Below are 24,293 nucleotides of genomic sequence, written 5' to 3' on the forward strand. Positions count from 1 at the left end.
GAACCACTCCCCTTTCCTTCTATTATTCACCAACCAGGAAGGGGTCATTCAGCATCCATATGTGCTTTGCTTCCTGAGTCAACTCCTTGACCTCCATTGTTCCCTCTACTAAAAGCTTTGTGCATACGTATGTCTGGAACAGGCTCCAGCTGTTCTTCCTCACTCATATCAGCCTCCAAAGGCAGCTGCCTCTCTGGTGGTTGGGAAATGTTGGATGGCCCTGGCTCTATCTCTGCACCTAACACAGAGTATCAATCAGAGCCTTCCCCAGAAGAGCTGGTGGGCCATAACAGTATCAGGACTTTTTTCCAGCCCACCGGCTACGAGTTTGACAGCCCTGCTTCTAGATAAAATCTCTATATGACTCTAAAGCTAACATGGTGTTCAACTGATTAACACTTCTCAGACTTATGGGTAGCACAAAATGAAAATAGGGAAATGGGTGAGTTTTGTATAAGTTAAAATATTAAATAAAATAATTTGGGGCATACAGAGTTGCATTATAAAGTCAAATACACTGGCATGCTATGAAAGAGCAAGTTAGCGATCCAAATGTTTAACCAAAACAAGGGGGAATTTTGCTATAAATTCTTGCTTATTTAGCCATGGAAATCACTGAATAATTATCAGATAGTAACATGGAGGTGGGATGGAGATAAGGTAGGAACTAGATGTAGTTATAGGGTGGAAAGTGTGAAATTCTTAGTTGAGTCATTAATTAACTAATGGACCTGGGATATCTTCCAAAACAGAAGTGGCATTTTTTCCAGGTTTAAACTGAACTTTGAGGGGCATCCCAGTAGCTGCACTATAAAAATTAAACTGTGGGGTCAGGTTAAAAAGTAAGTGATTAGGTTTACATTTAATTGGATTATACTTCAGTATTTAATAAATTTTCCCTCCTTCAATATTTTAAAATATCATAATTTGGTAATAATTTTTGGAAGTCTTGGAGATGCCCATGGAAAGCCTACAGAAATGAAGAATATCTTATGATTACGGTTGTGATTATTTTGCAATAAGAGCCAGTCTTTGCACCTATTAAATCCAGGCACAGAGCATCTCTGAGAATAGAAAAGTAGGCTTGAAAGACTACATCTTTCAGGCAACAAGGCAAAAGAGACAATGGCAACTATTTACTTCAACATATCTGAAGGGCAACTGGTTAAAGAAGATTAAAATACAATAATCGTGGCACTATTTTCATATTATGATAGAACTTTCTGGTTCTACATTCCTTTTCACAAACAAGGTCAAGTGATACGAAGATTTTAGGTGAATGTAAGAAAAGATCAAACACTTTTTCAGTATTTGTTATCATATTTGTCAAAGAACCTGGGCCAAATGTATCCAATTTTCATGGGAAATGGGTAGACAGCCTGTCTTGTTAGTCCTGTTGTTACTTTTAAGAAGGATGTTTCCAAAAATACATGCATGGTTCCACCATCAAAGACGAAACTCTTGTGAGGTTTCTGCAAGTAATGCCATGACAGCACAATAAGGTAGCCACAGGAAACAGTAATATATACATTTGTCTGTATTACGTATATACAGTAAAAAGAAGAGGCCCATCTGTACTTATTGTTGTTGTTGTTGTCGTCGTCATCATCATCGCCATTGTCAGCATCATTATTTATCATCCTCCCACTGTAATTGTTTTTAGTTTGCTGCTATGAATGCTGTCAAAACTCAGGTTTATTTAGGGCAGCAATCTTCAAGCCACATCCTTCAGAAAAGCCTTCCAACATGCTGAGATGAGTCTTTGCAATAGTGGATTGAGACCCGAGACTTTGATTTATAGAACGGATATAAATTATTATATATGTCCTTGTCTCCTTGCTTAAATACTTGGGGGTCTATTAGCATATGACAGATACAGTGTAAATATTCTGAATGAACTGGTGTCCCTATTAAGCCAGACCAACCAGAAAGCTGCATACATGAAAATAATTCATGTTTAAAAACTCTACAGTGTAATTCCTGGTTATACATTGAGTCCAATCAACATTTTTCTGAGATAGAAAATAAATTACTAGCACAGATGAGGTATAATACAAGATAAATTCTTTATGCTGTTTTTCATAAGTATATAATAATCATGTGTAGAAAATATCAAGAGTACTGACAAAGCTTTCTGCATTTTTTTCCTATGTTCCTGGCTCAGCAAATAAATTGGTAATTAACATTATCCACAATACCTGTACTTAAAAGTATTGGACTGGAAGTGAGAAGATTCAGATTCAAGTCTCCTCTAGCCATGAAGGTTCACTGAGTCAGGCAGGGTCTTTCAATCAATATAAGCATGTATATGACTAATCAGGTAGGCATGCAGGTAAGTAGATACAGAGAATCAGGGAAACAGACAGATAATTTTTTCCTTTAACAAGAAACTCATTCAGAAAGTCAGCTATTACTGATGAGGTAAAATCTAGGATTGTGCTATGTACATTTATAGCAAGCAAAATCACTTGTTCATGTAGTAATAAGATAGAAGGATGAAATGGCACATTCCCTCTTCTAAAATTGTGCATTCTAAAACTCAAATAAAGGTAAATTGAATCAATTATCTAGGGTCAAGGAAAATAACAATGATTATTAGTGGAGGAAAATCTACTACTTGGATTACATGGAGTACTTGTTTTTGCAAGGTTATCTGGACAACTAAGAATGTGGCATTGTTCTATCTCTGGCACATGAATGAATTTCCCATGTCATAACTCTCATTAAGCTGATGAGCAGTTTAGATTAGAATATTGATCACATTTTAGAATATTATACGTGCATGCATTTTTCCAGAATTTCTGTGGTTTTTAGCTATGATTATTCTGTTCTCGAATGTCTTTTTTTAGTGACTCTGCTTCTTTGCTATACAACCTTCTTTTCTTATTTTTATCTCCATTCACAGCCACATTAATCATGATAAAGAGATGTTTGGTCATGTTCTCCTTGTTTATGGTTTTATATTATTCCAGTTTCAAAGCATGCATTGAGCCTGACAAGAAGGAAATGGGTATTATCTGGCTTAGAATTGAATTGAAGGCTTTATTTGAAGGAATAACTTTGACTGCAGAGGATCATCTGATTTCAGATGTGCATGTTTATTCTAGCCATTTTCATCCACTGCACATAGAAGCATTGTGATTGATACTCATATTTGCAATGAAAAGGGAGCCCACGTTTACATTTTCAGAATGATTTTTAAAGATTAAAAAAAAACTTTTTAATGGAACTATTCTTCTCTAGAGAAATACTTCTAAAAGCTTAATTTACAGAAAGATAGCAAAGCAAAGTGTCATAAAAACATTCTTCTTAAAGTCAAATGGATATCTGCAAACACTTGTCAAACAAACATATTTGTGCTGATACCACATCCCTAAATGACTTGAAAAATTCTCTTGGCATGTGTAATTGTGAACATGTGAGATTAAATATATACAATCTACGCAACTTGAAGGTATGTGGACTTCAACTTCCAGAATTCTGGGAGTTGAAGTCCATAGCTCTTAAAGTTGGCAAGATTGGTCACTATTGTATACATAAAAAAATTGCCACAGATTAATAAAGATGCCTGTATGCTTGTGTGCACATACCTACACAAAGTGAAACAACCTTAGCTGCTTTATAGATCAATATTTTTAGCCCAGCACAGATGGTGACAATGATCAGGTCAAGTTCTGGTGTTCCCTATATTACACCTAATAAACATGTTTCTTGGGGCTCAGAGTTCCCTATCTTTCATTTCCACTCACTGCTTTTCTTTTCAAGTGACTATTGTTATGGCACTGTGCCAGCCATTTCATGAATGGACATTATTGACTCTCTCAAGGTAGTCCTAGTAATCCATGAGATGCTTATGTCTGAGAGTAGACCTGTATGAATAATGGAGCCCATGACACCCACTCAAAGCAGGATATGGGTTCGGAAAGGTTTCTTCTGGAAGAGGTCAGTCTACATAGCACGTGGAGAATGATGACTTCAGAGAACAGACAAGAAGTTGGAAATGATATCCAAAGCAAGAAATATATCCATGTGAATTGGATGAGACAGTAAAAAAGTATCAGCTAGGGTGAGAAAAATACCAAGATCTTACTCTATGCACAATCCTTGTTGGAGGTTGTAAAAAATATGGGACATCTAGTTGTTGGGTTTTTTTCCGAAGTGATCACATAGATTAAATATTTTACTCAACTATTCCAGCTAAATTCTTCTAGAACTCAAACCTGGCCCAGTCAGTTAAAATTTGAAATATATCTATGAAAGAATGAACATGTGGATGTAAGCATTTATTTATATTGAAACTCACAGATGAGAACTAATGTTGTTCCCTAGTGTAGTCTCAATTGAGTTTCCCACCTGTTTCATAACCTGGTGTTATCACGTATGTACAAATCTTGTAAATATCTTGCCAAGAAAGGATTTACTTTGCTGAACAGATCTTTTATCAAAGAACTGAATACAGAGTACTGATTTTGTGGCCCCAAATAAGTATTGTCCATTTACTGAAAGAAAGTTTCCTTGATGTTTATTCAGAGGAGGAGAAAGAGAAGACTGGAAGGGCCAGCTATATCTTTAAAGTAGCTCCTTTGACTTTCAATGTACCTAACACACTGTGTTTATGTAACATTCCCTTACATCTTCACTTGTCAGGATTGCAATAACAGACCAATTAATGAAAAACTGTGATAAGTGATCTATGTGTGTGTTGGCAGTGTAAAAAAAAGAGAGAAACCTTTAACATTCCCGGTTCCTTAACAAGTTTTCCAATCCAGTCAACCTAGTGAATTATAACCATATATTATCTGGTGAATATTTTTTTTTATTAAAGTCTATTTTTGGGTTGGTTCATTCTGAACTCAAGCAGCTGCCTTCAGCTGTAGCTTTGTTGAATTACAAAAATTTCAACCAAGATACATCTGAAGACAACTGTATGTGTTCAAGAATGAATCAACTCAAAAGCAGACATTGATAAAAAGAAATATCTAATGCTAATTCCTTCTCAACAGGTATGTATATTATCAGTACATATCTATTCTAATTATCATTCTGTGAGCTGGTTGTTTGGGTTTCAGAAGAAAAATAAGGAAGATACAGAAGCAAAAGAGAAAATAAATGGCTTGTAAACAGTATTTATTAAGCTATACAAAATGCATGTGGATCAAAAAATAGAGATGATAGATAGATAATTATATTTAAAAACACATCTTCATTTCTTCTAAAGTGATTCCCATCTATCATTTAAAAAGAAAAGTATTATCATTTGGGTTAAATCATATTATTTACATACAAACAAAATAAAATAATTAACTAAAATTATATGATAGTCAGCTTTTATTTGCAGACGGGATACATACTAAATATTCATATCTCCATTTGTCTTGTTCATATCTAATACACTGAACTCTTTCCTAAAATAGTTCTATACAATTATTTCCCACCAAAGCCATTGTGAAAATAAAATCAACAGTATAAATCATGATGGCAATAACAGTGCTTAAAAATATGCATCAGCAAGTAATGGAAGCAATAAAAATGGGTAAACAAAGCAAAATGAATACATGATTTAAAAAAAAAAAGATACTGAAGGACTCTTTTCATGCTTGTTTCAAAATCTTGCAATTAATCAAGTTGACTCCTGCTATAATTCATACCAGATTCTCAAGCAGGCTCACCGAGGTGGATAAGATGTTATCTTTTGGAATGCTCTGTCAAAAGACATATCACAGTTTCTTGTACTTTGTTGCTCTGGAGCAACCAAAATGGAATACACTGTACAAATCGTGCCTTTATCAAAAGAAGGAGAAGGAGAAAAACAATTAAAATTAATTTAATTAATGATCTCACACTTTTATAAATTAGAACAGCACAACATTTGGTGCACTATAGCAAGAGTAAGCTAAAGGCATTTGGGGGCCAGAGGCAGAGCTTCAAATCTCCTGCCACAGGCATTGCCATGCATGGCACCCAAATGCAGTCAAGTTACGGTGTTATATTTAACACCTTTCCCTGGCAGCGAAAATACCTTTTACAATACAGTGGAAACAGTGGTGGGATACAATTTTTTTTCCCTACTGGTTCTGTGGGCGTGGCTTGGTGTGCGTGGCAGGGGAAGGATACTGTAAAATCTCCAGTCAGAGGTGAGATTTGGCGGTTCTCTGAACTATTCAAAATGTCCGCTGCTGGTTCTCCAGAACTGGTCAGAACCTGCTGAATACCACCTGTGATTGGAAAGCTTGTATTGTTGCTGCACGTTTATGATTGAGCTCACCTCTCAACAAGCTTGCTTTTCTGGTCTCGCTTGTATATTCTAAGTACAATAGATATTTAAATAACATTGTCCCATCCAGATGTTTCTGATTCCCTTTGCCATAACATCCAAGCAGCACATCAACACTTATGCAGGTTGGAGTTTATAGTCCTTAAAGTTTATCATGTTTGGAAAGTATCAAGAAACAGATTTGTCTATGAGCGATAGATCCAAGATCTTTCTTTAACCAAAAGCACCAGGACTTGTCTGGTTACAAAGAACATGGATTTTCTACATGCAAAGCATGTGATGTAAGGTAGACATCTTTCATCATTATAGTGTTATAAACATTCAGATGCAAATCCATAATCAATATGGATTTGGTAAAACACCAAAAAGATCTAAAGTTTTCTTCACTATGGCATAATACAAAATGTATTTTCTAAATTATGAATGTACAACTCCAAGTTTCTGCACCATACATGGCTCTCAGCTTTTTTACAACCAATTTAATTTTCAGATTTTTTTTTAAAAAAAAAACAGATATAAGAGGCAAGAGTTAATTTTAAGTCTGTGATAGGATTCTTCACAAATCTCAAAAATTCAATGTGGTAATTTGCATGACCATATAAAATCATATAATATATGGGCAGGCAACTGGTTTTCTTCCTAAGAAGACTGGTTTTGGAGTGTGAGTTACTGAAGCTAAAATTAAGCTTAGAGCATCAGTGTCTTATATACTGCTAGTTAAAACTCAGAAAAATCTTTTGCAGCTTTTCAGGCTAACATATTTTTTATTAAAAGGCATGAGTTTTTATAAGTTATAACTTGCTTCAACAGATGTGATCATCATCAACTTAGGCCTTTTAATAAAATGCATTAGTTGGGGAAAAAAATGCTACCAGACTCCTAATTTTTGGCTACCATAGACTAACACAGTACAAACTGCTGCCAGAATAGTGTTTCTCAACCTTGTCATCTTGAAGAGTTGAAGTCCACAGTGAGCTGTGGACCAACCCCAAGAATTCCCCAGCCAGTCTTGAAGTCCTCACATCTTCAAGCTGACATGGTTGAGGAACACTGTGCTAGGGGAAAGCACTATATTTTTGTAAGCTAACTCAAATACATAGCTGTTATTACCAAGATTTCATGGGCTAAACATCCAAATGTTTCATCACCAAATGTAACATATCTCAGTGACTCTCGTGCGAACTCTTCTGCTGTTTTGGTGATCACATCGGGTTGCTTATGCATGATCATTGGAGTAGAAACCGCAAAGGGAGTCACTGCCTGAAATAAGGAGAAAAATAACAGTCACTGTTTCAGATGTTGTAAACTGTAACATGTTCATACTTCATTGGAAAAAGAAGGAAAAGGAGTTTTTATAAGCAGGAGAAAAGAAAACGCTAAAAATTTCCAAAGCCCCAAACATGCAATCTATTCAGTTAATTTGATGCTTGTTGCAAAAAGAAAAAAAGAAATGTAATTACCTGTATCACAATTCCTTTTGACTTATATTCCACTTGAAGTGCTTTGGAAAATGTATATACAAAAGCCTAGGTAAAATTACGGAGAAATCAAGGGACAGCTTTAAAGAATATGACATTGATTGTACATATTTGTCAAATTATTTGGGAGATCTAAAACCTAATTTCATTCAAGGCCCTTTTTCAAAATCTTTCCATTTTTTTCCTTCCTATCACTACCTAGTGCCATTGCTGAATAGTTTTTTCCTATTGAGAATATAGAAAGTTGCGCCCAAATTCAGATTAGTTAATTCAGATATAAAACACCCCTTGAGACATCCTCAATATGTATGTTAATTTGGAAAACAGGATTATCCAGGAATCCCAATCACAAGAGGGCTACATATATAAAAACTGATCATTCTTTCCTTCTAGTGAACTGGGAGTTATTTTTATAACTAACATGTTCGGGTATTCCAAATAAACATTTGAAAAAGGAATAACAATTTAAGAACTGGGACAGGTAAACAATCTTGCTATCATAATAATGGGGAAGAAAGATGAAATTACTCAAAATAAAACTGACACACTTTACCCAATTCTCCCCCCCTTGTTTTGGGCAAATCATATTTATTTTCTAGTAACTTTTTTTAAAAGTAATGTGGGATTAAAACAAAAATACACTTTAGACAAAGTTTCTGCCTTTGCTTAGGACTTGCTTAATTTGTGCTAGCAGACTAACAAATAACTGTGTACATTAGCTGATAGGAAGTTGTCCTATATTTTTACTTCATCATTTCATGAGAGGAAAAAAAACCCCACTTTCTCTGGCTTTCCACGTTCTCTAACATCAGGGCTCTGAATAACCTGTGCAGAGATCATCACAGTCTTGTAATGGAGATATATGATGTCTGATTTCCGCTTTTAGAAAAGAACATCAGGAATATCGCACAGTTGTTCAGATCGCCCTTTAGGGAAATCCAACTCCACTATGGCAAGGTATTTTTTAGTCTCATAAAACCAATAACAATAGATAGAATCTGAAATACAAAAAAAAAAAAAAATTCAAGACATACCTTAGATGCAGAATAGATTGCATATAAAGGACAAGGAAAGGTGCCAACGGCTGATGAAAGGTTAAGAATTAGACCTTTTCTTCTGAAATGTAAAATGAAAATAACTTTTAGGCATTTTGCATGCACTAAACTAATATACTTACTCAAATTTCATAGAAGCCAATACTTACCCAATCTCAATTTTCTTAGATCATTAAAGATTTATGGCATTTCATTGAACTAATAAGTATTTACACACACATATATAGGATAAGGGCTATAAGATTCTTGTCTTTCCTTTGATGTGCAGAGAAATCCATAATAAAAAAAACTGCCATAGTGTATATCCTTCAAGGGTAACCTGAAAACTGCTAGAATAACATTAACGAATGGATTCAAATTCCTGGTGAATTTGTAGTTCATTAGCAGGTGCAGTTGCTTAATTTATGGTCAGAAGAAAATTGTCATGGAACATCTTTTCTATGATATTGGTTGGGCTGCATACATTGAGCCTGTGACATGGCCTAATATCTGGTTTGCGACTATGCAGTACTCTGGAAAATGGTGTAATTCATGCCAACCCAAATCAGCCCAAAGTTCATTAAAATCGAAAAGCATCCCTGAAGAAAACAATAAATAAATAAATTAAAATGTGGAAAGTTGCTTTACCTTGCCACCATTTGTTTCAAAATGATTCGCGTCATCTAAAAAAAAAGTATAATTAGACTAGACCTCATAGATTGTTTGAGACAATTCAGCAAACATTGATAATATAGCCACTACAATGCCCTGAACAGTATATACTGATGTCCAAAATTGGATATTGACTCTCTCTCTGTCTGTCTGTCTGTCTGTCTGTCTTTCTCTCTGTCTGTCTGTCTGTCTCTCTCTCTCTCTCTCTCTGTGTGTGTGTGTGTGTGTGTGTGTGAGAGAGAGAGAGAGAGAGAGAGAGTCATTAAATAGCTGATTGTAAGTAGCAAGAAAAACCTCTTACATCTTGTTAAAGTAAACTAATGAGAAATGATAGAGTTTTCCATGAATGCTTCCAGGTAAGGCTTTTGTTATGCAGCTATTGTCTGCTTATAACATTCAGATTTTCCTCCACATTTTTCTTATTAGAAATAAAAATCAATTAAGTGGAAAACGCAGACTTGCCGATGTGGGAAGGTCCAATTCCCTATCTCTGCTGAGGCTGCACTGAATGGTATTTTTGACAATTTGTCAAATCTAAAATCAAAGGGCCTATTTAGAAATGCATACAGCAACCAAAATATTTTGCATCTTTTGTCAGTTTGTTTTGTTGGTTTGAACCAATAAAAGGGTTTGAACAAATATCAAAGCAGCAGCTGTCAGATTCTGTTTAGGGAATAAAACCATTTGATATCACTTAAAGATGTTTGGGGTAAATTGTAAACACAAAGCTTAAGCAGCATTTTCTGATAGCTCAGAAGGAAATGTGATAGCAAAGGCTTTAGTATCATATTATCAGCTAAAACTGTTATGAAATTACATCAGTTCAAGTGCTGCTGCTGTCCCAAATTGCTAAGAAAGAATTCCTAGTTTTTCCAGGATAAGAGTCAAGAACTAAATGCTGCATTATAATACTACTAAAAGGAAGGAAAAGATCAGCCAGTGATCTTTCTGCTGAAGTAAAGCTATTGTACACAAAGAAAGGATTTATGACAGATACACAAGAACAGTCTTATTACTGCCCACCAGCTAAAAAAACTGAAAGTTGACCTTCATGTTTACATAAATCTCAGCTGATTAAAGATAAGGACAAACAATTTTTCTATTGAAGGAGACATGATTAAAAACAATCCAATCATTTTGTATGGTGTTTGGAGGTGAAATACAGGTTTTAAGCCTGTTGGTGCTTTAAACTAGCACCCATTTTGTTTTATAAAGAACATTGTGAGAAATTATGCCACTGAAAATCTACACTTTCCTACACTGCCTAAATGATAAGCAAGGATACTAATATACCTGCTTTCACGTATTTATCACTAAAATAGTTTTGTTTGCATGATGTAATGGGAAAGTAAAACTGGTATGTCCAGTTTTAGAAATTTTGTTTTGCTATCACGCACTTGCCATATTCAGTTTTAGCCAGCCTAAGTGAATACCCATTCTGAAGTCATGTTTCAACATCCAAAGAGGAAGAGAACCAGCATAAAAGCAAAGTGGAGGGACAGAAAATCCTTGGGTGCAAATGATATAACAGAAAGAGAAGAGTGGGGTAAGTACCATCCTTAATCTGTGAGATGACAAAGAGTTGTAACCCAACAACTTGTGGAAGGCCAGACATTGTCAATGTCTGTTTCTTTGCATTCAGTTCAAATGTCATGCCTTACTTTTGGTAAACAAACATAAAGAGCTGGTCTGTTTTTTTAATACATACCTTAGTGACGGACATGATATTGCAATTAATGAGGTCCTGTTGAAAATAATAAATGGATTACATGGCAGTTGTGTTGATTTGAAGAAAACAACATGCTCAGAAAATTCAGTTTGGCCTCAGTTTCTAGAATGAGATGTTTAAAAAATCTGTTCCCACCAAGGCTAAATGAGCCTTCCTATTTCATGAGGATTAATTTGCTTATACAAGATAAGCCAAACATTATTTAGCAAGATGGCTTGTATGTAGTACATCAGTCTTCTCCAACCTGACATTTCTCCTTTCTATAAAACTGGTATTTTGGTGCAGAAATAAACATCTTGACTGCCTATGATCCAAAACAACCAATTTGGCGATGTTCCGTTACACTTCCTCAAACATCCAATTGTGTCCAGAAATGCATGTTTGATTCTTGTTAAAATGTCGGGCAAGAACAACCAAACCTACACATGCAGAGTTCAAATAAACTATTTTATTATGTTCTGCCTATAATACAGGAATCGCCCCAGACTAGAAACCTTCTGTTGGGAACAAATAGATAAAACTCCGAGAAAATTAGGAGTCAGTCCTAGCCCTTTGGCATTTGTATAGTGAATCCAGGCTTACTCTGTGCTTGAACTCTCTCTTCAGAAAAAAAAAAACAATTCAAGTGTCAATCAAGCTTCAATCAGAATTTAGAAAACTTGTTTATTGGCTATCTATATACTTCAACAAAACTTAGAGATGATCACAATAGAAATATACTAGAGCTATTACCTGAAATCATTTAAGCTCTGATAAATAAGAAAATATTTGGAAAGAAGCTGAACCTTGAATGCTGGAATATAAGGAGGAGAGATAGTAAAACACAGCTGAGCTTACAATAAATACTCTGTGTTACAGCTCAACTCAATAAAGTATAATTTTATGGTCCTTGTGGAGTTGATTTTCTGGTCTGATCTACATAGTGTTGCTGATACTACATTTTGTGTGAAAACACAAATACATGATCTTATTTGTATTATAGAAGAATCCTTACCTCATCTTTATCTGGAATATTAAGAAAATGGCATGGAAAACGATTAGGTAGCATTCCAACATTGTTAACTAAGAAAAAAGAAAAAAGAAAAGAAAAAAGCAAATTAGAATCATGAAGTACAGTTAAACCATTAGAGCCTCTGGATCACATGCAACCCAAAGTCCCAATCTTTTGGTTTCCAGAACTCCTGCCTCTTAAGTTGTATTGGTATTTTTTTAAGGCAAAGGTCCATTTTTCTCTCCTGAAAAAAAAAGGGGGGGGCAGGGAGAGACCCTTGCCTTTTTTGATGAAATAACCAGCTTCCTATAATAGGTTCCCAGCCCTGACCCAGTCTTTTTTTCTGAAGACACAGAATACACAGAAACCATTCAGACAAACATGATTGTTGAGTGTTGTTTTTTTAATAATGTCAGATCAACCATGTCTGTCTGATGAAGACAATTTAATAGTATCTAAATTTAAAAGATACAAGGAGAGAAACTATCACATACAATGTTTTCCTGAGTAATTTATTGGAATGTTTAGTATGATTTAGGCTGAGCTATAGTACCAAGCAGCATTGGTAGCATATATGTTCAACTTTTGGAGGGCTTTGGATGGGGGGGTGGGGTGTTGATAAGGTTCTTCTGGTCTCTCAGTGACTTTTGATACTATTGACCTTGTTGAACTGGCTCCAGGAACTTGGAGTGGAGAACACTATTTTGCAGTGATTCTCCTCCTTTCTCTGTGGTTGGTAGCAGTCAATGCTAGTGGGGGAGGAGGGGGTCCAATCCTGGGCCCCTATTATGTGGGGTACTTAATGACACAAGCCTCTCTCTCTCTTCCCCTATCTAATTCATAAGAAACCACTGGGAGAGGTCATTCACCAACATGGGATTTGGTATCATCAGTAAGCTGATGTGTAGATGATACCCAATTATATACTTCTACCCCATGCTGGGCAAGAGATGCTCATCAGGTGCTAACTTAATGCCTGGAGGTTGTAAGCCCTTGGATAGGAAAAAGCTGGCTGTGACTCAACAAGGTACAGTGCTTGTGGGATTTTGGTCCATCAGGGTCAGAAGAACAGAGACTTCTAACTCTGGACAGGTAACACGTTCCTTTATAAAGAAAAGGTAAAAAGGGCAACTGACAAAAATTGCTTCTATTAGTATTCCCAACCAAAATAGTGGTTAAAAAGCAAATTCTTTTCACTTGTCACTGGTTGCTTTTATTGATGGATGACTTTTTTAAAAAAACTCACCCGAGTTCAAAAAAAATGGTTACATGTAACTAATTCATAAAAAGGAACATCTCTTTGAACCAGTTGAATTTTTGACAACTTCATTTTCCTATTCTTGGTTAACTTACCCAAAATTCCAATTTCTAATCCTTGAAGATTTTCTTCAATGTTTTCATAGATGTCATTATCTGTGAAGTCAGCTTGTATGATTTTCACAGTTCTCTTAGTCGTTTGTTCTGCATGGAGGAGAAGGAGGAGGTTTTATATTAATTTATTTTCCCCCTATAATTGATTTAAGTTTAAATAGATTAAATCTATGTGCACACCATAGTAGGGACCTTACCTGGAATATTATCTCCATTTAAATATATTTGGAGCCAATTTGCTGATTATGAGAATGGCAAAACCATTGGAAACTGGTTACTATACAACTTAATATCAGATATTCAATTAATTCTCACCCAGTGCTGGAAATCACACAATGAATAAGAAACAGCTTCCAAAATTTATTGTAACTTTGACTAAAATTTGACGTGAATTTTGTTTACCTTAGCAAATAAGCTTTAATATTAATAAAAGTTGGTCAAATCCTTAGTAATTAAGACACAAAGTAAGCACATGTTGTGCCATGAATAAATCAATTTTTGTCTGCCAGCAGTTTATGGAGTTTTGCTATTAGATTCAGTAGCATTTTCTTGAGGAAGATAGAGTGAATCATGGGACAAGTTTACCTTCACTGTTGTTGCAAGGTTTCTTTAACTGATAACATGTCAGTCAGAGGTAATATTCAGCAGGTTCTGATCAGTTCTGGAGAACTGGTAGTGGAAATTTTGAGTAGTTTGGAGAACCGGCAAATACCACCTCTGACTGGAGATTTTATGGTATCCTTCCCCCTGCCATGCCACCAAGCCACGCCCATAGAACCGGTGGTAAAAAAAATTGAATGTCACCACTGATGTCAATTCAATAAAATTAGCCTTAGAACAATATAATGCATTATTTTGATCTATTGATCACAATGTCATTTGAAACATAATACATGTAGTTCTCACTTTCTGACCATTTGTTCAGTGACTTACAATGGTGCTGAAAAAGATGATTTGTGATCTGGCCTCAAAGTTGCAGCTGCCATAACAGCTGTGATCACTATTTGCGGCCTTCACAGCCAGCTGCCATCAAGCAAAGTCAATGGGGAAGCTGGCAGGAAGTTGCAAATTGAGGTCAAATGATGCTGTACTTAACCCACCGTGATTCACTTAATGAACTGCTAGTCCCAACTGCAGATTGAATGTAAGGATAACTTGTATAGGAAGCTATGATGGTTCATTTAAAAAATAAAATGAAATCTCACATATTTGAATTTAACTGAATTAATTCTGGCATCCCTACCCAGGCATTATTTTAGAACTTAAAGCTTTCTGCATGCAGTATTAAACCAGTGTAGTTCTTTCTCTCTAAATGTAACATTCAGTCAGATTAGACTTGAAAGCTTGCTCATTGTTTTGTATCATTTTTGCTTCATTCTAATGAACAATTCTTTTGCTGTGAGGCTACAATGTGAACATGAGACATATTGGGCAAAGTTCCTTCTTTTTTAGATACGCACCAATTTCCAAGGCTACCTTCTCCATGTTTTTGAGTGACCGACTTATGAGAACCACGTTCAACCCATGCTTGGCAAGCTGAAAAACAAAGTTTAGCAATATTTAAAATTTGATGCTGAATTAATGGAGCACCTCCTATGTGAAAAAACATGCTTAAGTGCTGTAAACTCAGTCCCGCCATTTAGAAGAACTGAGTGTTGTGGTTTGCCGGCAGCCTGTGCAGATGGCAGCAGAATCAGACAGGAATGGGGACCAGTCCAGGAGTCCGGGGAGGACTCAGATGAGGGTCCTGCGTCCAATGCAGAGATGGGGACAGGACCATCTGGGAGTTGTATGCTGACTGTGGAGCCTCCGGAGTCTGGCTGCAGCAAGGGAAGGCTGTTCCCAGTGCGCGTGTGCACAGAACTGCTAGAAGGCAACAGCAGCTGAGACAAAAGGGGTGACTTGGGAGTAAGGCTTGGAGGTGGTTGCTCCTCCCCTAAGGTATAAAGGAGGTGCAAAGATAGAGAAACCTTTGCAGGAAGCACAGTTGTTCGCTCTGTTCAGATTAAACCTTGAAGCTCTGTGTGGACTTTATACTTCAGTTGGGTTTTTTTCCAGTTAATTTGGCATTTTAGTTGTTGGCAACAATTCAAAGGAGATAAAGGTGGGTGCTTATCTCTAGGGACTGTTTGGGACACATTATGGGGTGGGAATGAACATAATTCCCAGCATTGAAATAAAACAAGAGTTATTTTGACTAAGTGTGTGCTTAATTACAGTTTTAGGAAGCCTTGGTCAGAACACTGACCATGGGTAGTTGAGGGGATATCTTTACATATTTACTGTGTAAAATTTAATAAATCTCTTTATATGATTTCATGGAGAAAATCAATGTGGTTTCTAGAACCAGAAATATTTCTGCATGTAATCAATTGATCAATCTTTGTATGATTGTGTTACAAAAATGATATCAAAATTTTCTTCTCTGTATATAGAATATCCAAGATTATATTAAAGATTATATATTATAGGGTGACTATCAAAATACTTTGTTTTTTACCTTTTAAATTTTTTAAGCTATTTTCTTTCCTGGTTTAAAAATATGGTGTCATAAAACTTAACATAAATATCTACAAAAGAAGCATATTGAGTTTCACCAATTTGTTGTTTGGTATGTTCCAGCACACATAGGTCCCGACTTCAGCTGGAATAGCAATATTCTGTGCAAACAGGTGGCTTTCATCTCACCCTCTGGAACTGATGCCATGGAAAGCATCTGATGATATCAACTTATTGATAAAGAGCTTAATTCACTTCCTGGATTTGAAGCCATGCTTAGTCACGTCCATAGAAATCTTTATCATGAAGAACACAGTCTGTGTTTGTATCAAGTTGTTCTGAACCTAGATAATTATGATAGGCAATGGATTGTCCCTGTATTAAAGTAAAGTATTTTTAAAGTATCTTTTGTATTCCTGTTCTTATGCAAGAGGCAGCATGATGGTTCAATGATTAAAGACACTGAGCTTGAACCCAGGTTCAAGATGCAGGCACTGCACAACAGGGTGAGCTCCCATTCCTGCCCCAGGTCCTGTCCATTTAGTAGTTCGAAAGCAGGCAAATGTGAGTAGATTAATAGATACCACTTTGGTGTGAAGTCAACAGCATTCTGAGCACCTTTGGCATATATCCATGCTGGACACATGACCATGGAAATTGTCTTCAGACAATGCTGGCTCCATCGGTTAAGAAATGGAGGTCAGCATTGTGCCCCTAAAGTCAGTCATGATTCGATACTTTTTACTGTTATGCAAATTGATGGAAAAGAAATTACTTTATAAAAGAGTCCAATGCAAATAGAAATTTAAATGAATTGTCATGGTTGGGGCAGGGTTAGTTAAAGTTGTCCTTCAGCAGTGGGGTGAATGGCAAATCTTTCACTCTGCCACCACCCTGCCGATGATCTATAGCCTACCTATAGTAGTTCTCCAAATTAAATCCGAAGAAAAGGGAATTATTATTTTTTTTCTACCATTCAGGGGCATGCATGGGCATGTACCAGAAAGGTAGACAGATTTACCAGTGGTGGGATTCAGCCGGTTCATACAGGTTCACACACACCTGTTGTTAAATTAGCCACCCCCTTATCAAAGTGAATCCTGGGCGCTGTGCTGCAATGAAGAAATGGTACAACGGAGCGTCTGGTATGAGGAAAGGAGCTTTCCCTCCTTCCCTCATACTGGCCACTCCATTTTCAGTTTCTCCATTGCAGCACAGCACCAAAGATCCACTTTGATGGGGGCGGTGGGGGGCTATTTAACAATGAGTTCATCCAGGGTCAGGTTGCTTGTCCCGCATGTGCGGCAGAGCTGGAGGATGGCCCTGCTGCCCACAACAGCCAACCTGACCTTGGGTGAACTGATTGTTAAATTATTTGAATCCCACCATTGTATAGAACCACAAATACTATTAAGGCCCCTGTAACTATAATACTAGCAATCCAGGAATGAACTGAAAAAAACTTGACACATCTTTGGCAAGGAAAAATATCTTTCAAGTTGGAAGAAGAATTTTGGCACAGTATTACTGATAAAATATTTACAAAGTGTATGAGAATGTATTCTAATCTAAGCCCAAAATATTTGGTCATGAAATACACGTTTGCTACCTCCAAGGAGTAGGCTCTTCCAATTCCATCTCCTGCTCCAGTGATCACTAAAAAAAAAAGAATATAATCTTTAATTATCTTATTCCCTTAATATGTATATATTCCCCTCCCACTTTCATCTTCGGAGGTAAGACAGGTAGGGTCCTAGTAAATTGACCTAATTTATATTGGAACAGAGTTTTTACTACATTAGTTTTGAAACAGCATGGAAAGCAGCAAATGGAAAAATTTGGTGATTCGGTTTTATAATATGTATCGATCAAATTGCTTGTCTAAAAACTCTTTAAATTGCAGCCAAGGCTTTACTTTCTGGAAAGTGGAAAAACGAAGTTAGATTACTCAAAAGGTTGTATTTTAAGAGAATTTGAAATTAAAGACAGACATTGTCATATAAAAGTAGTAAAAGCCTGAATACCAAAAGTTGGGAGAAAGTAAATTATTACTTAATTTTTGGACCCTGCTTTAGGAAGATGACTCAATAATGTTTATTTATTATCTTCACCTGGATATAATAACAGATCTAAGCTAGAAACTATACAATGCTATAGAAATTTAGCGTATAATTGAGAAAATATTGTTTATAGAAAATATGGGAATAAGCTATCCAATCATGATATATGTAAAAGTAAAAATCTGTCCTTTTTCACTGAAAAATAAATATTGGTGAATTCAATGGGATTTTATATAGACATAGGAAACAACACCTTCTTGGGGGAAGAATTTTGGATATGGGATTGACTTAGAGAAATGGCAAAAATTGTGGTCTCAAAATTATAAAATGACAATGTCAACAGCATATAAAGAAAATTTGTATAAGATGTTTTACAGGTGGCATTTCCCCCCGACAAGAATAGCAAGAATGTTCAAGAACAAATCCGAAAAATGTTGGAAATGTCATCAGACACCTGGCTCATATGTGGTGGACTTATGCGGACGCTAGAAAATACTGGACTAAAATCCACATGTGGTTGGAAAAAATGACAAAAAAACTTATAGACTTGAAACCAGAGATATTTTTATTGGGAATTTTACCTGATACATATAGCAAAGACTTGAAATACCTGATTGTGAATGTATTAACAGTGGCTAGGATTGTATTTGCTAAAAATTGGAAAAATGAGAAAATATCATCGCAGGAGGAAATCATTAAGAAAATATTGGAATGTGCTGAAATGAGTAGATTGACATTTGAAATTAGAGAACAAGAGGATAAACAATTTTACAAAATTTGGGACCTTTTCTATCAATGGTTAGATAATAAAATACAATAATGGAATATACAGAATTTTAGAAAATAATAAATATATAAAGATGTATATTCTTTTTCTTTTTTTCATTATATCTACAAAATGTTTTTAGGATAGATTTGGGAGGATTATATGAATTGCTATAAAATAAATTAAGTAAATTATAGTTATCTTGTAAAATATGAATGAATAAAATTATTGTCAAATGATTAATAATGATACTAGGGTATTCAATTTTTGATTGATAATATGAGCTATTATGTAAATGTAACTGTAATTGAAGACTATGAAATGGATGCACAAAAAAATTTGTAAACCAATCGGCACACTGCTTGTACGCTTATGGAAGAAAGTTTGATGTTTTTATGTTTTGTTCATTTATGTTTTGTCTTTAAAAAACCAAAAAAAATTACCAAAAAAAAAGGAAACAACACCTTTACAAGTGCTCTAATTTTTCTTAATTACTGAACATCAGAACATCATGCTTTCAATAAGATTTGATTCTAGGAGAGGGCATTTAGGATTGTAAAATAATGTTGCACTGCTTATATTGCTTATATTTGTTTCCTTCCAAGAGTTTACTTTGCAATCATGTTGTAGCAATTTTTCCTACAAAAATACCCTTGTATAAAATTGTAAGAAAAAGAAAACCTAGGGCAGTTCAGCAAGCATAAGCCTAGAATGGTTGCGACACATAATCCTACCAACTTCTAATAAAATAAGCTGCTTCTTTGGGTTTTTTTCTTCTGAGGATACTTGCAGATTTGAATGAGAATTTTTTTTTAAAAAAAGCAGTGGTTCTCAATCTTTTAAGTCTTTTTATCCAATCTTTCTCCATCCAATCCCACTACCAAAGAATATAAATTCCACCTAGAATCTCTTCCCAAGAATGGCAATTATATGTTTACAGGTAGTCTAAGATGATAATCATTAATAGTTAGAATTCCAGTCTTATTCTGTGATTTATCCCATCATTAAAGAACTACAGTCCAGACAAAAGAAAACCTATTTGCATGTACAAAATGCGGACAGCTACAGAATCATACTGGAATAAAAATATACACACATATACGCACAAAGTAGCAGTTACATTCTTGAAAAGCAGAACATTTAGTATTAAAAATATTATGAAAATATTATGAAATTGCATAACACAAACAAATAGCCAGTTGGACTCCATGCCATTACTTGCCTGTTTTAAACATTTTCCAAATAAAGGAAAATAATTTTCTATGCTCCGCAGTCAAAAAAAGAAAATGAAAGGAATCCTGTAGCAATGCATTAGGAACAAGGAAACAAGTTCCTCTCTCTCTCTCTCTCTCTCTCTCTCTCTCTCTCTCTCTCTCTCTCTCTCTCTCTCTCTCTCTCTCTCTCTCTCTCTCTCTCTCTAATTCTCCAGACTTCCAGAGGCAAACCATATGGAAAACTGATTTTCTAGCTGAGTAATATCTTTCCCCTCCACATTGTCTTATATAAGACTAGCAAAGATGCTCTTACCTGCCCATTCTCCCATTGAACAAAAATAAGATGAAGGCAAAAAATTCCATATGTAAGGAAGAAAATATTTTAAAAACCAAATGCACTTTAGCAGGAAAATGGAACAACAGATGCCTCCAAGGAGAGCCAGAAGCGGCTGGAATTCATCCATGAGAAACTGATAAAAGAAGAGCTTGGACAAGTGCTGAAACAGTTCCTGCTTTCGTCCAGCCTACAACTACTTTGAAAGCTGGGCTGGCAGAAGAGAAATTAATATACCCAATCATAACTTCTGAAATAATTTGAATCTTGTTCCATGGAATAATACACTCAGAATAATAACAAAATGATGTCTTCGTCCTGATATGTAACAGTATAGAAGAAAAACAAACCAAAACATGAGTTTTAGAGCCAAGTTGATACTTTCCTTTTTTTTTTACAAAAATAACTCAATGTTTGGGCTTCTTGGGATGAGCTCATTCCTAACACATGGAAACTGTCATCATGTCATCATCATCTGATGATGATCTGGTCTCTCAATTTGTTACTGAGGGTCACTGTTACCTCCTTGTTTATAAATTCACTAACCCTATTTAAGATTTTAATATATCATTTTATTTTTAGTTAGTTAGTTTAGTTTGTCAAGCATGTATGAGAAAACAAGTATAAGTATGAACATAACACATGAACATATAAGTATAAATGGGTATAAGTATATACATAATAAATGAGTACAAATAAATGGCAACAGTAGGACAGGGATGATAGGCATGCGGTGCACTTTATGCCAGCTCCCTTACAGACCTCTTAGGAATGGAGTGAGGTCCATGGCAGACAGTTTAAGGTTAAAGTTTTGCGGGTTTGAGGATGTAACAACAGAGTCGGGTAGCGAGTCCCAGGTGTTGCCCACTCTATTGCTGAAGTCGTATTTTTTGCAATCAAGTTTGGAGTGGTTTACTTTGAGTTTGTATCTATTGTTTGCCCATGTGTTATTGTGGTTGAAGCTGAAGTTGACAGGTAGGGTGTTGTAGCAGACAATTTTGTGTACCAAGCTGAGGTCAGACCATAGGCAGCGTAGTTCTAAGTTGTCTAGGTCCAAAATTTCAAGCCTGGTGGCATAAGGTATTCTATTGCAAGATGAGGAGTGAGGAATTCATCATTGAATTTTCCGTTGTTTCTGGCAGCATCATTTAGTGGATTCACAGAGCAATCTTCAAGTATAAATCCCATTAAATACATTAGGTAGAATGGATAGGATTGCAATCTATGTGTCACCTTTCCTCCAAATGGCAAGGTAAGTAGCATTACTATTACTACTAATATTACTACAACTACCAGTGTGGATGACCAGCCAAAAGGACAGAGTTCAGAAGGAGCATAATATGAATTTGTTTGTGACTATTTCTGAATGTGTACAGAGAAGTACAGAGTGCTTGAGCATGGGTTGGGACTAGTCAGTGAGTTCTGGGGTCAATGACTCCTTCCTAATCAAATCTTGAACCCAATCAAGATCTTTTAAGGACCATGCAGATTTTCCAGAGCCACGGCGACTTCAAAAAATTAGCTCAGCTCTCAAACAGCATGGACCTAGAAATCCAAAGCCTTTTTCTTCACCAGCATGGAATAATTATGAGGAGTGCCCGGAGTGGAAAATGGGCATCAATTTTGATAAGAAAAATAATGTTCTGTTGCCTTGCCGAGCTTGACTTACTGGTAACTTGTTTTCAATTTATTAAAAATCATAACCCCATACACAATGTGGCAAATCTAATCATGGATTTTTTCCAAATGAAGAGTTTATAAGGCTCTTTCTGCAAAATTGGACAATTTCTAAATATGTGGATTTGATTTCCAACATTTCTCAGCAATAGTCAAGCTGACTGGAATGGAAGAGCACACATCCCGAAGTTGCCAAGATTGGAGAACATGGTGCTAGACTAGTGTTTCTTACATTTTTCTATCTCAGGACTCCTTCCCACTTTTTAAAATAATGGAGGATCCCGAGAAAGCTTTTGTTCATTTGAGCTATATTTATGAGTATTAAAAATTAAAATGGGTGCATTGGCTGCCACTACCACTTCTCACAATTGTTTTATGGGATTTTAATATTGTATTATTTTTCAACATAGGCTGGCAAATAATTTTGGATACCTGAAAGGATCTTGGGGACCTCCAGAGGTCATAGGACAACACTCCAGATGATGGAATTTAGCAAGAAAAGGTGAGTAGGCAGAATTTTTGGACCTGCAGGATGCTTGGAAATACAGCCCACCCAAAAGTCATCCACCCAACAAAACCCCACTAGGTGATAGTTGTAGTCTTTCAATATTTTTACTAATATCTTATGGTTAGTGGTAGTGTCCAAGTTGCATTCTTTTAAATAAATACAATTTGTTTTGCTTTTTCCAGTATTACTCTTTAATTGAACAATTTTAAAATATTGAATTCAGGTGGGACAGGAAGGCTGATAGAGAGCAAAGTTTCTTTGGGGTATATTTGTTTTGCCCTGAATGCTCCATTGCCTGCAACTAGTGTGTGTAAATACAGTTAAGTTCAGGTCACAAGCTATATTGTTGTTTGCTGCTGCTTATTAGTTTCTTTCAAGTAAGACTTTTATGCCATATTGCCTTGCTTCCTTCATGGAATTTAGCATATATAAGTATTTCCTGAATATAATTGCAGATGAATTTAAGATACAAATTAAAATCCAAATAGACCTTCAATAAATACATTTACAGAATAATATTTCTCAGGAACTTATTCTAGCAAATAGAGCTTTGAATAAAATTAAGTTAGCATATTTCTTCTAAAGCAGTGGTCCCCAATCTTTTTTGTGCCGCGGCCCGGTACCGGCATCACAAAATCATCCGCGGCCCGGTACCAGCATCAGCATGCATGGCAAGGTGAGCCGAGCAACCGGCCAGCCAGCCATCCCCCGCTTCTCCCCACCACCTTCAACTCCTTTGTACCTGTGTCGATGGGCTTCGGGACAGCTTCAGGACGGTCGCTCGGCTCGCCTTGCCATGCATGCTGAAAGAATCCTCGCGCCTTAGTTTTGTTCGAAGCCACCCCCCCCTCAATGAAACTAAGGCACGAGGATTCTTTCAGCACCCAAACGCCGCTTTCTACCCAGAAAAGCTCACCGGAAGCACTTTTTCATCAAAACAAGATGGCGGTGCCCAGCAAACCGGCAGCCCGGTAGAAATTGTTCCACGGACCGGTACCGGTCCGGGGACCGGTGGTTGGGGACCCCTGCTCTAAAGGATGACCTTCCTACATAGATTACATTGCAACAAAGCATCTAAAACAGGATTAACAAAGACTAGCATTCATAAATTCACTGTATTCTCTATTTAAACAATGTAAATTGTTTAAGCTATTGGTTCAGTCAGCATTTGTTATATTTGCACATTTTCCCACCACTTCGGTTTGGAATCTGTGCAAAGGTTGCCCTACCCTGGTTCTCATTGGCTCTATCAGAGGAAATACAATATTGTCATGGATCAAAGATGAAAATTATCAGATCCTGGGGACCACATACCCCCAAATCACTTTATTTTGATAAGGTTGATCTGAAGCTTCTGGATGACCTTCAAGGCAACCCCTTGTAAAGCATGTTGCAATAATACAATCCAATTACTGAACCAATCTTTTCCGCTGACTCAAGGTTTGGAAAAAAGCATTTTTGACAACTGTGAGGAAAAGCCTTACATTTTGTCTCATTCTCTGGTTTCAGTTTAAATTTTAGAATGTGATCAGAGATTCTGACTTGCATTTCATTCACTCAGTAACACTGAAGTTATCCCTTGCAACAAGTTCCCAAATTAAGTTTTCTTTCTTTATGTAATCTTCTATTTAGGCAAAGGCATTAAAAAAACATACAAAAGTTGTTGCTTATATGTGATAACAACAT

The 24,293-nt window shown here is 36.1% G+C and overlaps 1 protein-coding gene across 1 annotated transcript; it reads right to left on the reverse strand.

Moving 5' to 3' along the window:
- Positions 1-5,111: 5,111 nt before the first annotated feature.
- On the reverse strand, positions 5,112-20,608 carry HSD17B3 (hydroxysteroid 17-beta dehydrogenase 3). Its single transcript, XM_087923100.1, has 11 exons — positions 20,402-20,608; positions 17,658-17,704; positions 15,010-15,085; positions 13,532-13,639; positions 12,182-12,249; positions 11,167-11,202; positions 9,435-9,469; positions 8,787-8,868; positions 7,735-7,800; positions 7,385-7,534; positions 5,112-5,781 (listed from the first exon to the last, which is right to left on the reverse strand). The coding sequence occupies exons 1-11, from the start codon at positions 20,550-20,552 to the stop codon at positions 5,686-5,688; spliced, it is 915 nt and encodes a 304-aa protein (XP_087779226.1). The 5' UTR covers positions 20,553-20,608; the 3' UTR covers positions 5,112-5,685.
- Positions 20,609-24,293: the final 3,685 nt, after the last annotated feature.

This window comes from Pseudonaja textilis, chromosome 2 (genome assembly GCF_049901715.1).
Source record: "Pseudonaja textilis isolate UNSWEBS1 chromosome 2, rPseTex1.2, whole genome shotgun sequence".
NCBI lineage: Eukaryota > Metazoa > Chordata > Lepidosauria > Squamata > Elapidae > Pseudonaja > Pseudonaja textilis.